Source organism: Periophthalmus magnuspinnatus, chromosome 14 (genome assembly GCF_009829125.3).
Source record: "Periophthalmus magnuspinnatus isolate fPerMag1 chromosome 14, fPerMag1.2.pri, whole genome shotgun sequence".
NCBI lineage: Eukaryota > Metazoa > Chordata > Actinopteri > Gobiiformes > Gobiidae > Periophthalmus > Periophthalmus magnuspinnatus.
Genome location: NC_047139.1, coordinates 4,483,626 through 4,498,867, shown reverse-complemented (window position 1 = coordinate 4,498,867; position 15,242 = coordinate 4,483,626). Strand labels below are relative to the sequence as shown.

General features: G+C 38.0%; 1 protein-coding gene across 1 annotated transcript in view; it reads left to right on the top strand.

Annotated features, from left to right (window-relative positions):
• The window catches only part of stk32a (serine/threonine kinase 32A), a 150,327-nt gene that overhangs the window by 133,983 nt on the left and 1,102 nt on the right, over positions 1 to 15,242 (top strand). Inside the window, exons 10-11 of the mRNA XM_033978397.2 lie at positions 1,156 to 1,284; positions 15,017 to 15,081. Coding sequence (XP_033834288.1) covers positions 1,156 to 1,284; positions 15,017 to 15,081 — 194 coding nt within the window. The remainder of the gene's footprint in view (positions 1 to 1,155; positions 1,285 to 15,016; positions 15,082 to 15,242) is intronic.

The following is a 15,242-nucleotide window of genomic DNA, read 5'->3' as shown; positions in this document are numbered from 1 at the left end:
GGGAGTGAGAGAGAGCGGGGGAGTGAGAGACAGAGTGAGAGAGGGGACGTGCGAGAAGGGGTGAGGGAGGGGGGAGAGGGGGAGTGAGAGAAAGGAGTGAAAGGGGGAGGTGAGAGAGGGGGACTGAGAGATAGAGAGAGTGAGAGAAAGAGGGAGTGATAGAAAGGGGGTGAGAGAGACGGGGTAAATGGAGAGAGAGCGGGTGAAAGAGAGGGGGAGTGGGAGAGAGTGGGAGTGAGAGACGGGGAGTTAGAAAAAGGGGCTGAGAGAGAGAGAGTGAGAGAGTAGAGGGGTAAAAGGAGACAGACCCATCGGCAGAAAACTCCAGAAATCAATGGTCGATCGACAGTCGACAAATCTAATTATGAACGATTGAGTGAACTTTGACCTTCAGTGTAAAAACATCCACGACACTGGAACTTTTTGTACAGCAACAACATGAACGTGTTAAATTTCCATCAGTACAAAACTATTATCTTTATTTTATTTTAGATTTTATTTATTTTTTAATACAGAAGTTCATAATACATCTTACTAGTTTCAATTGTATGTTTTTTCCCTTTATTTTTATTTATTTATTTATTTATTTTTATCTTTTTTCTTCTTTTTTTTCTATTTTTATATTTTATCAACTGACTTATTAAATGCTAAATGATGTCCAGATGTCCAGAGCGGGATTCGAACCCCCAACCTTCAGATACCTCCAAACTACAGGATCCATATTTTAAATTCACTCATTGCCGTTTTTGCCGATGGTCATTTTGTCAGTTCGTCGTTCGTTTATAAAGTTTAACCTCGTTTATTTTTATAACCGACATTTAAAATAAACTGAGTTGTTAAAATGACCTACACATTCTGGCATTAAAAGGTCGTTGGAACGTTGTTTTTTTTACCGCTGTCCAATTAACAACATTGTATTTCATGTGTGGAATTACAAAGGAACTTAATCATCTTCTTTATGTGCTTTTATTCACATATGTAAGTTTTACACCTGATGCCCTCCCTCACACAATCTCACACACTTATAAATCTTAAAGACGAGTAAAAAGAGCTGGATTTTAGTCAGTTGTGTGTGTTTAAGAGGTGAAATTAACGCAGAAACATCTCACGTTAGCATTAATTTAACGTGTGTTTTTAAAATGTTTTTTGCAACAGAAGCGCAGACTAAACTGTGATCCCACCTTCGAGTTGGAGGAGATGATTCTCGAGTCCAAACCGCTGCACAAAAAGAAGAAGCGACTGGCCAGAAAAACCAAGGAGCAAGGGTCAGATGGATCTCCTGAGGTAAGTCATGACATGTATTCGCTTTGACTTTATGTGTTATGCTTTATTTTGGCTTTATTCGATATATATTTAAGATCCTCGGCTTTTGCTCAAGCAGCTTTTTCTTTTCAAACAGTGAGACAGTGAAATCAGCTCCAGACACACGGAAATTTTCTGTAGATTTGAATAATTTTACTAGAAATTTACTACAAAAAGTACATTTTAGATCATCCAATGTGTCGTCGTCAGTGTAAACCCTCTGTAGATGTTGAGGTCTTCAGGCTGTAAGTTGAACAAGAGACACAGGGCGGGAGGGACGGGTGAAGACAGCGGAGACAGACGGTGTTGGCTCGTATAAATAGGGCTTCTGGGTAATTGGAGGCGTGGTTGAGGTGAGCTGTGGTTCGTTGGAGAGGAGCAGCAGGAGGTTGAGGTTGTGGGCCTGAATCATATTAAGTCCATGTTTGGGGAGATTTGCATTGGTCTGAAGTCAAATAAAGAAAAAGAAGTTAATAACCAGATACTAATATGTTTTAAAATTTGATTGGCTCCTCATTTGAACAATACAATACTGAAACATGCCTGCGCACAAACAAACAAACAAACAATAATAATTTTGTTCATGTGGGGCCCAGAGAGGGGGGTAGGATTTCACCATGAGTTTGGCATTGGGGATTGTTTTGTTTTGTTCTGTTTTATTTTATTTTATTTTTTTTTATTTAATTTAATTTAATTTCTATTTTATTTATTTTATTTCTGTTTTATTTTTTTATTTAATTTTAATGTATTTTAATTAATTAATTTATTATTTATTTTTATTATTTTACTATATTTTATTGTTATGTCTTTACTTTTATTTTTATTTAATTTTTATTTATTAAATTTTTTTATATTAAATTTTTTTATTTTTTTTTTAGGGCATGGGGGGAATCTTGATTTTGTTATCATACAAAAAAATTTAAAAAATGATCACAAAAAAAAAATCTGAAAAATTTCCTGAATAGTTTTAGAATGATCTTGATCTATATCAGAACTACATGGTGACTTTAAATGTCGTTTTGTTGGAAACGACAAGCTAAAAACAGCATCTTTATTTTCATCTCTCTGTCTCTTTCCATAGTATAAAAATTAGGTTTGAAGTTTCAGTATCTCTAATTTTAGTGTGAAGATTCATGACTTGTTTGTTCATATTTGGGACAAAGTGTTCTCTTTCTGCACCTGGCTTTTAGTTTCACCAAAAAAACCCCAAAAAAGACATTAGGCATTTGGCATCTGGCGCTACCTGCTGGCAACAGTGGGGAGTGAACTATGTTGAAAAGGCTCAAAGCAGCGCAGCTAATTAGCGACACCGTGTTAGCAGGAGGATAGTTTGTAATGATTCTTGATGTAATAAACTGCGACACTTACAGAACAGGTCCACGTTTTTGTCTTGTGAATGTGTTTTTTTGGCTCATTAATAAAACTTTAGACACATTTTACAGTTTTGTTGCCTCAGGTTTGATCAGGACTAATGGGCTGTGCGTGGGATCATAACGTCTGAATCCTCGTCCTTCACTGTAGTCGCACGAATCTGTCTAAAGACGCAAAACTACTTCATTTTAAACAGTTTGCGGTGGTTCAAAGTTATTCCTCACTTACTTTATGCATTCAGAGCATCTTATTTATCCACTTCAATGAGTTTATAAGCGTTTTTCACAACTTTCAGAGTCCACAGCGGAGTTTTTTGGCAGTAAAATTAACTAAAACTATCTTGCGAACAGTGCACTTCCTGATTATCAGACAGTAAAACAGACACAGTGGATTTATTTGACGTCAAGAGCAGTAAATCTGAGCTCAAATAGGCCGACAGGACAAAAATCATTTGTAAGAACCTGCTTAATGATATTTATATGCAAATTTTATGAATAGTTTAGCTTTGCAACGTAATTTTTTTGTTGCTCTTCAATCCGTTAGTCTATTTAGTTTAGAGGACACACTTAAAACACACTGAGATTGTAAAAAGACTGAAATATGAACTGCTAAACACATGAATCAGCTGCGTTTTAGAGCGTGTTTATAGCTTAGTCGTGAATACATTTTGTAAGTTTTGTGCGAGGGATGGGACGATATACGATAAATGTCACTAATCACGATAAGAAAAAAGAGTGTAATTAATCGTTCGTGGCATTTTTTAATAATCATGATCATCGCACATGAGCGTAACACATTTTTAAAATGTATTTATTCGGTCATTACCCTCAAATCAAACGTTATTTAACTTGTTTAAGGTTGTACGTAACATTTCTATCATGATGGAAAGAGTTTAGGCTGAAGTAAAAATGACTTATAAACACTATTTAATAATAACGCACAAGAAATTCAAGAAAAGCAGCATCAGTTCTACAACAAATGAGTCAATATGTAACAAAAGAAAAACTACAAACCACAACAGTTCATATAAATCACTCCTGAGTCCTGTAATTATCAAAAAGTAATGTTTTATACTGTACCTCTTTTTAAATACTTCTATTGTGTAGGAGCTTTTTTCTCCACACACTAACCCCTCAAACATCAACACAATTATATTTTTTATTGGTTCTAGTCTTAATTTTTTTTAATAAACCTGTTTTTCTAAGATGATATTGACTCTTTCTGTTTGAATAACATCCATAAACAAAGAGGAGATTATGATTATCTGCCTTTTACATCATTACTGCTGCTCAAATCAACAAGATCAGACAATTTTACTAGTTTTCACTTAACAAAAATAGGATTTCTTGGCGCGAGATCGTCCGCTTAGTGAACTATTCTAACGACCTTCTTTTGGAGCAGAAACATTGATTTTATGTTAGATTTATAAGTATTACATCAGATTTCTACACGGTAATTCAAATATGGTAGAATTTGATGATTGTGCAATAATTTAAGTGAAACCCGACTCAGCAAACATTTAATTTTACTCATTATAGCAGCAGTTTTAGCTAATTTTGTCTGAAGATCAGTAATGTGCACTTTCCAATTAAGTTTTTCAATATAAATACCTAAGAATTTGGTCGCAGTCACTCGTTCAACTTCCATGTCATTTAATTTAATATTAGTTGGGCAGTCAATTTTTTCTATTCCCAAAGATAATATATTTAGTTTTATTTAGATTGTACTGTTTGTATAACATTTGGTAGATTCTTTGCTGAGCGTTAGAGGCTGGAGTCATCAGCAAAACAAAACACGGCTCAGATTGTCCATTTCCTCACAGACATCATTTATGTACTTATGTACTGAGACCTGGTGTCCTCGTCTGTGGACAACACATTTTGGATTGTTTAGGCCACAGTGCAAATTTTTAGAAGAACAGCAACAAGAACATGTTCAATTTTGAATATTTCTAAGAGTTTAGAATATTTATTTATTTTGTTTTTTTTTATTTAATTATTTTTATTTAATTATTTTATTTTTATTTGTTTTTATTATAATTTTTTTGTATTTTTTATTTTATTTTATTTACTTATTTTTTTATTATTTTATTTGATTAAAGCTCGGGTCTCAGGAGGTTAATAATTTGGGTCCTAAAACAGAGCCCTGCGGAACACCATGCGTAATATATATACATATTTTTTTTGTTGCAGTATTTATATCATTTATATGTACATAATCACCTTTATGACGCCAGACTGCCTCATGTTTCCGGTTTCTGTTCAATGTTTAGATGTTAGTTCCGGTGTTTGTCCACAAGGGGGCACTCTGTCATAGAAATTAAACTTGTTAGCAAACTGCAGAGCCTGCCGGAAAAAGTCACAGCTCCGAGGGCAAAGACGAGCAACTTACACGCACTGCCAATTCTGAATATTAAAATTGAAACTTTAGCACCGCGCGGTCGTCCCGGTGAAGCAGGAGCGTCGTTTTAAAAGCAGAGCCACGATGTTATAGCTCCACTTTTATTAACAACTCTAATGTGTGATGTGTTTTATTGTGCGTTTATGTCATAAGTGAAACACAGATATGATAGAAACAGCAAACAACACACATATTTATATATTTATGGTCAAATGTTGCAGGTCTTTTCTTAAAGTTTTTGAACAATTATTGCTTTCCCCACACCCACACTTTAATAACGCACAATTTATGTAGTGAAATGTGTTGTTTTTATTATTATAAGGTTTGTGTGGTAAATAAAAAGTTAGAAATAATTATAAAAGACCTCAGTCATTGCATGTGGCCTCGTGTGTGTGATGTCTGTGCAGTGTGGACTTCACAGGGGCTGGGGTTGGGAGTCGTGATGGAATTTTTGGCTCTTTTATGGGATCAGAATCATTTGGATTTGTTCATTTCAAAGAGCCGTTCAAAAGACTGGCTTTTTTACTTTTTATTTATATGACAGAAACAAATGTGAGAATTGATTTGATTTACAAACTAATCACAGAGAGAAACGACCAAGACCCAGAAATGGTTCAAACTGAGTGTTTTTCCCCTTTGAGATGTTACCTGTCCCATTCTCCTGAGACTCCAGCTCTTTCATGGCTTTATTCTCTTCAGTATTTGGGCTGATTGGACCTGATGAGTAAAAACAAACAATTATCTTTTTGCATTATGTAGTTTCTGAGAAAAGTGATGTCCACATATGAGGACATCCGTTCTGTTTTAATCATCTGAACATTTGATTTGCAAAACTATTAAGTGCCTGAACACAGCAACATTTGTCCAGAAAAACAATTGTGCCTCTTGGAACAATGTGGCTGATTTGAAGTGGTAATAACAGGAGCAGGAAGACGTATGCCTTTACAAAAAAAAAAAAAAAGACGACCCAAATGTGTTGTCCACATATGAGGACACCAGGTCTCAGGAGGTTGTTCTTAAGATGTCAGATGTTTTTTTGTGCATGAAGCTCTCACTCGTGTCGCCTGCTCTGCCTCTTGTGCTGGTTCAGGCTTAATCAGAATGTTAATGCATAAAAACTGCAAAGAAAAAGTGGGGCCCATTTGGCAAACCAAAATGAGCAACATTTGTGTTTGCCAATAGTGGGCCACATGTGGACCAGCAGGTATGGGCCTCATATGAGACACACTGTAGACCAGTGGGGCCTGTATGATTTATATAAATCCCACGTGGGTCGACCCATACAGGACGTACATGAACCCACATAAACCGTACAGTGCCCACATGGGCCTCACTGTGCTCTCCTGATATTTATGTGTTTATGTTCAGTTGCTTGTGGCAGACCAGGAGTTTAAAGACCCACATTGTGCATTTGAGTGGATTTAATTTCGTTTTAAACATTTTTTGCTGCTGGGGTAAGATCCTTCAAAACGTCATGTTTTCTTTAACGTAGTATCTCTGCTTGTTGTTGTAGTTACGTTAATGTTTTAAGAACTACACCCATTGTCGTCACACGTAGCTCCACTTTTTCATTTGGAGTCTATTCACCACAGTGTTTTACCGACAGTAGAATTATTCCACCTGCCTCGACAGAACAGGCCTGAATCGACCCACAGCCGAATCTCTGCTTTTGTCCAATTAGGTTTTAATTACATTTGCAGTACTGCATTAAACTTAAAGTCTGTGTACACTTTATATTGGAAAAGTCAATAAGGAAAGACACGGGGCTTTAAAGTACGGCACATTAACAGTGTTTATGGGACTGTGCTGTAATGGAGGTGCGGTGGTTTAGTGCTGCCACTGCTCAGCGCTCTGTACGAGAACTGGCTCAGAGAGTACACAGTATTTTATGAATGGTGACACGTAACAGCTACGATAGAAAACACTGGAGCTGTGTAGATAAAAGGGACGTCTCAATACAGGGTCCAGACGGCGTTAGTCACGTATTGGCCTATTTAGATCAAAACAACGTCGAGTTTTTAATCAAATCAAAGTATCGGAGGAAGTTTTTCATGGTTATGGAGACAGCACAAGGTCGGGTGAGGTGCTATTACTAAATACTTCTGTAATTTTCCCATTGTCAGACAAATAAAGGTTATCTCCGGGCGTTTTTTTGTGTGTACGTTTATGTGCGTTTAAAGATGAGGTATTACACTTCTATGGGGTTTTAATTGCTAACACACATATTTAGGTCACCGTGTTACTTTTTAATAACGTCAAAATGCCATATTCACCCAAAACGACGTATTAACATGTTTAGTTAGTTTCACTCGCTCTTGCTCTCGCTGCTAAGTCATCGCCCCCTTCAGAGCGCATTCCATTCTAATGAAAATACTGCATGTCGCGTCAGGTTTGTGAAGTTGTAGTGGATCCTGTTTTTGTATATTTATGGAGAATAAGGACTTGTGAGACAGAATCGTACTGCTAACCATAAGGAGGGTTTGAATAAGGCCCAGGAGAGATCTCTAGATTGCTCAAACATGCACGGGTGAAATCTAAAACCACTTCACTTCATGTTTTTGACAACTGCTGTTTAAAAGCTGCGGTACCTGATTGTCAGAACACACTTTAAACCACTGTATTTATAAGAACAAGCAGCTGTACTATAGAATCAATACTTTCACTGTTCAGTATCAATACTTTTACTTACTGTGTGTCATTCAGTATCAACACTTTTGATTGATTGTTGGAAATAATTTAACATCGGCTTCTAAACATACACAGCATTGCCGATGTATTGACTTGAAAATGCTAAATATTTACCTCGACTTTTTTCCCAGTGCGGCTAATTTATGGATTTTTATTGTCTGACGTCCACCGGGGGGCGCTCTCTAGCAGTAAATGCAAAAGTGAGACAGACGTGGGTCAAGATTACACGCTGAAGAATACACTCGTTTTGATTTTGAAGTGTCATTTTGCGCATCATTTCACAGCCTCATCACGGAAAACACACGAAGAAATGAAAATGATGCAGGTTTTAAGATAAAGACAATGGATCTGTTCATCAAAGAAGGAAATGGAGCCATTGCACGAAAGTTTGGCGTTAATTAATCGATGGTGCGACGTTGGAGGCGGCAGCGGGAAGAATTTAGTCGATGTAAAAAGACGACAAAAGTTTTCAGAGGAAATAAAAGCAGATGGTCCGTGTTGGTGCTGTTTTATTTTCTAAACCTGCAGGTGTGTTCATCCCGTGTTACTGTCGTGTTGGTGCCATTCTGCCGATATTTAGACACAGTTTAAAAATTAAAACAAACAAAAAACAACCTTCTGTGTACCATCTTTTTGTGTAAATATCTCATGTTACAATATGAAAACCTGTAGCTTATACTCAGGTGCGCTCTGTAGTCCGAAATTTACTGTAATCATACAAAAATGCTACCAGTTGAATACTTTTTACCAATCTAAACTCTACTGTCGCTGTCATCATTTTTACATTTACGTTCATTGCCTGATCATATTTGCGTTCACTCTGGGCCTGTGGGAGCGTTTGTGACGGATGCATAGGCCACTATAAAAACACTGAGTCTGGCGTGTGCTGTTTGTGTGAGCGAGACTCTGCTCCGGTGAAGCAGACGATCAATATTGAATGAAGAAAGACGGCTGTCTAACGCCGCTACTCCCACCGGCTGCTCATAGGCTTGTTAAACAACTCTATATCTGTTTTACACTTAGTCTGTTCTGTTCTTTCATTAGTTATTTCTGCTCTGCTACTGTCTGCTCTAACGACATGGCCTTGACTAACATGAAGCAAAAGAAAAACTCAAATCGGTTTTTAGAGTGAAGAGAGAGCAGCTCAGGACGCCAGTCTGCTGTCCATCTCAAAGACGATAACCGCTTTTTTTAGCCAGAGAAAAATGGTTTGAGAGGGGAGTTAAAAAGGATATTTTTGTTAGGAAAGACAATCCTTTGTTGAACAGTAATGTGGGACTTGGACATTATCTTTCTCCTATTCATAATTTCATCCTCAGACCTAAACCTAAACGAGAAAACAGCAGTGATATTCCAGGAGTGGGCAAACGTTTTGACACACGAGCCACGGTGAGTTCTAAAATCTGACAGAGGGACCGGGCCAGGATAAATATGTTTATATGACATTAGAGATCTGGCCTGTAACATGTAGGATGAATATTCAAGGCTCATTGTACAAACTGTTTTCCAAATGCATTAAATAAATCTGTAAACTGTCTGCCAGCCTCTGAGCCGTAGCCGTCCGTTCCCGCGTTGACTTCTTGCTAGCGTAGTCGGCTTCGTGGCAAAGTGACGGCTGATATCGTTCTCTTTGAAAACCGTGACAGTTTCTTGGCGTATCAGACGCACAGACTTTGATCGGACTTCAGTGAAAAAATATTTTGTCGTCCACTCCGTATTAAACACTCGGCGCTCACTGTCCACTTTTCTTTTCTTTGATAAACTCATTTTTGCAAAAAGGCCAACAGAGAATAAAAGAGTAACACGTGAACAAGGCTGATGTAGCTGAAGTGCGACATCTTTTGGAGAAACTGTGGCATTACAGGGGAAAGGTAAATTGAACACAGTTTACACTTACCTATTTTAATATAATTTGGTCACATTCAGTGGGACAGATTAATAAAGGATCGTGTATGGCTCCCGGGCTGTGGTTTGCCCCTGTCTATGATAGCCAGTATGCTAATAAATGTGATAGCGCTCATTAGAGGCTTGAACGATTACGCAAAACATGACTCAGGCACAGTTCATACTTACTGTACTTCAATAGACCTAGCCAACAAAGAGAAACTGTAAACAAACAGGTGTGTCAGCGTCATTGTAGTTAGCTTTTAGTAGCGCGAGTTAGCATTGTCCAGCACTAATCTGACCAGAACTGAAGAAGCGGCTTGGACGAGCAGCGAAACATCTAAACCTTGTGCCCAGTTGACAGAATTGAATTTTTCTTTTACTATGACTCAGAGCTGGACGACTGAGGGATTACACAGACATTTAGTGTTTATAACTATGTTCAATACTTCGGCATAAAAGATATTAGCCAAAAAATGAACAAAATCTTCAATTTCGTGCAAATCCAGCAGTGTCTGATTGGTTCAGTTCTTGCCCCTCTTATTATGTCTCACCTCTGCTAATCAGCACAGCCAGTGATTTCGTGCGACGTCCAAATTTTCAGATGACAAAAAATGCAGTGGACGCACATCTTATGATAAAGAAGTGTTTGGAGGTGTACGGATATAAAACAAAAGAACACAAGTCCAATAACCTTGAGGACATCCATCAGATTCTTTTGGCGTGATGCATGACTTCTACCCAAGCCCCGCGGTTAAGACTCGGCTGCCCGTTTAAATGAATGGGCCGAGCTCAATGGCGCGCGGCACGGGTTTAGCGGCGAGGTAGCTAGAGCGGAGCAGAGCGAGTTGAAGCTAAACATTTAAAAAGCTGTTTTTGAGAGAACTGAAGGATTTTGAACCAAGGTAAAAGTTTATGATCTGAAGATAGACAAAAATCGCCAACAAAATCCACAAAAGCTGCAAGTGTCCCGTGAGCCGAGCACCAGCAGGTTGTGTTTACATTGTGCTCTACGGGAAAAATGCTTTCTGGGATGGAGTTTTTTTGTTTTTTTTTGCTGCAATACAAATTCATGACAGGTCTAAGTGATACTCTTCCCAGATTTGATAATAGATTGATGCTTTTTGCTGGAATTCAGTCAGTTCTTTTGAGTTTAAACCCATATATTTCTCCCATTGTGTCCTGAAATAAACACACAGTCTAAGGTGTCCCGCTTCAGACATAAGCCCCGTGAAGGACAGTGAGAAATGTCCCTGATGGGCTCCCGTCCAGCAGCACACTCCGGTCTGCTGCTCTGTCGAAAGGAGAGTGTGGACCTGGAGCAGTGAGTTTCTTGAAAGCGTGAAATAATGAAGAAGCAGATTGGAGCAGACACCAGCGGCACAGACGTTTATTGGCTTGTGCGTCGTTTTCTCAGACTGGTGAGGCTCGACAGAAGGCAGCGCGTCGTATTTGAGATGGTAAACTAGATCAACTACGTGAAAATACGGAGCTTGTGCGGGATTTAAAGCAAAACTAAGTCATATTTTACCCGACTAAACGTAGTTGCAAGTCCCTGTGATGGTTAAATATGTATTTTCGTGGTATTGGAAGCGTCCGTTATCTCCCTCTGCTGTCTCCGTGTGGAAAAACAGTCTTGCAATATGGCAGACACGACCCGAAGAGAGTTCTCCTGGGAAAACCCTGATGGACTGTTCCTACTTTTTCAGGTCTGATACCGATATCTTTGACTTTAAGTGTCTGCCGATACTCAACACCAGTGTAGAGACGGGAAACGGCGCTTATTTTGTTAAAACGCAGTTAACTTACGACAAAAGTGATGTGTTATGTAACTTATTTATCCTTCAGATCACTACCGAACAGCTTCATAGGAATAAAAGTCAATATTTTTCAGTATCTGCACTGATATTTGATACCAGTGTCGTTGCGTCTGTACTTTTTAAAAATAGTTAGCAGCATTATTTGTTTTTACGTGCTTATACTGCCTCAATAAAAAAGAAAAAAGTTTGTTCCCTGTTGCAGTTTTGTGAGCTCTATCGCTGAAAGTCAGAAGGTGGCCGTGTTTTATTTTATTCATGATTGTAGAGAAGCAAAGCATTTTCTAGAAACAAAAAAATCCTGTCCAAAATTAGATACGGTTAATAACGCACTGTGAAACATTCCACGCAACGTCTCCATAGGAAAAACAAACAAACAAACAAACAAAAAAACACTGGAAAAGTTATAGCAAAAGATGAAGACGACTGAGGGTTTACACAGACACTGGAAAAGTTACATTATGTACCTTTAAAGCAACAGTATGCAGCTTTTTAGCCAAAAAACAGACAAACATAAAAGCATGTTGTTGTTTTTTCCCCTTTGGTTGTGTTTATTTCACTCAAAAACGTATAAAACATGTCTCCTTAAAGTGAGCCGGCTCGCATCTCCACAAACCCGACTTATCTGGCCTGGACTAGAGCTGAATCCTGCTTGTCTCTATGGAAATGTCGTTGCTTTGGCTGTAGTAGAAGTATTCCACCGTACGGCATTAAACTTGTTCTAAAATACAGAAAACAGGTGAAATTATCTGAGCCAACTTTTACATTTGAGCGTTTGAGATTCAGTCGATAAAATAAAGGTGCATTATGTAACTTTTCTGGACGAGGTAATGCAGAAGGGATTTAACTGATAATATTTTAAATGCTTCTGTCGATTGTTTAACTTTCATACAGCTGGCATGCCACCTCCAGAAAGTTACACACTGCTGCTTTAAAGAGTGGATTGTAGTTGTTTTTATTTCACTTTACAGCTGCAAACTACATTTTTTTCAAAGTTCGTTCTAAAAATAACCCGCAACAGGTGAAATCTGCGAAGTATCAGCTTTATTTTTTACATTATTCTCTATATTTTTGTCTGTAAAACCCCTCACCACACACTTTATACACTTTTCTCACACAGGCGTTAACATTTTCTCACATTTCTCTCTCGTTTAAACTCTCTAAAAGTTCAAACCTTCGTAGATTTTTAAAAATAAGTGCAGAATTATAGAACGAAACCAACCGATGAAACGTTATTTTCCTTCTTTATGCAATGAGCCGAAGATTTATTTATCCCGTAATGGCGCCCCCTACAGCCACGTAACTTCTACCTTCCTCAGAAGTCCAACTTTTTCTGCGATGGTTAACATCTTCCTCGACCTTTCGGGTGCAACCGTAGGCGTCTTTGTCGGTGCAGAACGTTTCGTCGACATCGTGGGTTTTGTCGGGGAGAAAACAAATCGCAAACGTACAGCACTTCAGAGTCACACTGCGATCCAACGTTTATGTAAATTTGTCTGAACACATTCTGTACTGGACAGGAGACACGGCACGGAGGAGACTGATGGACAATGGTCTACAGTCCCTTAAAAAATCTGCGAAACAGCAAAACCGCAAAAGGTGAACTGCGATACAGCGACGGACGACTGCATTTCCACCAAAATATCGCCTTAAATCCGTCCTGGAGTCTGCGCTCGGCTGCTTAGTGCGATGACACAAACTTGGCAGAGTTGGGAGCTGAAGATGTGCTGTGACTGTAAACATTTGTTCCTGTCTCTTACCTGGAGGACGCCGCACTAAATAACAGTGTCAGTCTCAATAACGTCCGATTACAAAGAATTAACCGGAGCTTTACGTGCTGGACGGGGAGTGGAGGCTTTAATGAGAGTTCAGAATATGTCTGTGATGTTTTAATTTATGTACAAATATCACAATAACACACCGTCCTTTTTGTTCGTTTGAGTTAGCGCCTGTGCTATGCTACTATCCTTTTGCTAGCTCAACGTTCTATCTGTCTGTCCGTGCTAAACAAATGCCATTCCTGATTGTTCGAGCTCTATAACGATCTTTTTGAAGAGGTGAGTGGTTCCTTGATGCTTGTCCTTATGATCACGTGACCACAGACGACAAATAAAACCTCTTCATGTATATTTTTGATGGTTTTTTAACGTGTAACACCTCCTCTTTAACCTCACATTTAGACATATCAGTGTTTCGCTCATTAATTCTGCAGATAACAGATTCTTCGCCTCAGATAAGTTGCACAGTTCAGCTTTTATGCCGTTGCGTTTCTATTCAGGACCGTACGATCTTTATTCGCACCGTGCAGATTCTAAATTGACCATATTCTTTACCTCCTCTCCGTCCTCCCGTCTTTCCCTGGGCCCTGTTTGAGCTCTTGGCCCACGTTGAACCAGGACCCGCCCCCCCGCTGCTCCTGCACCTGCCCCCGGTCCTGCCCCGCCGTTTGATTGACAGCTATGGGTCCGCGGAGTGTGCTTGCCTCCGCCAAACGCCCCCTGCAGGCCAAACGCTCCGCTATAACGGGGGCACTTTTGACATTACGTTGTACACGAGCAGCGTGTTTTCTGCCCCGTCCTCACTCCGGGGCCAGAAGGCGTTTGGTGACGCATTACAATGTCACGGCGATGATATATTTGTGTAATCGTCCCGTGAGAGACACGGAGCACCTGTCGTTTTGTACTTGGCCTTGGAAAACAAAGGAGGGTTTTCTCATGTGGGACGGGATTTTTTTGGGATGTGAAAAAAAAAAGAATAAACAGTGAAAAGAAAAAAAAAATTATAGACAGAGAGATAATATTAAACAAAGTAAAATACTGTGTTGTATTTGTTCAGTTTGTCGACCAGTTAGAGATGAGTGATGTCATAAAGTCAGGTATGAAATGTTGCATGAATAAATATATGTAAATCCAAATTTATACAAATGCAAATGAATAAAAAAAAATTATATATATGATAAAAAAAATTAAAATCCAATCAGTTAAAATGAATAAAAATCAAAATGAATAAAAATCCAAATAAATAAAAATGAATAACAATCAAAATGAATAAAAAATCAAATTAATAAAATTCAGATTAATTAAAAAAAACATAACATTTAAATGTATAAAAATCTAAATAAATTAAAATGAATCAAAATCCAAATGAATTAAAAAAAATCAAGTGAATAAAAATAAGTTTATAAAAATACAATTTATTAATTCGTTAAAAATAAAAAAAATAATTAACATCCAAATTAATACAAAAAAATGAAATAAAATAAAACTTATGAAAATTCAATTTAATAAAACTTCGAATGAATAAAAATCCCAATTCCAAATGTTTTATTTGTTGTACCTTGAAAAAAAACTGTTTCTGTACTAAAAATGTCACATCAGCTACAATATTTAAACATTATTTTAATAATTACATGTAATAAAAACTGGGAAATGTTTACTTAACTTAAATATGTGTATCTCAGGTTTAGTAGTGTGGTATTTGTATAAAAAGTGAATTATATTCGTCTCATTGTTGTTAATGTAACTGTAACTCCTGTTTTGTGTTTTTTTCTACAGAATGGACAGTTGCAGCAGCGTCTGGATAACGTCCAGAGAGACTTCATCATCTTCAACAGAGAAAAGTGAGAGCTCCTCTGAGTCAATAACTGAGTCTGAACGACCGGAGTGAACGAGAGCTGCTTTACACGACTCCCTTTACTGTCCCTTTGAGCTCCACTGTTTCACAGAAGACGTGTTTATTTTTTGGGGGTATTTAGTATTAAACCATAAAATAGATTATTAT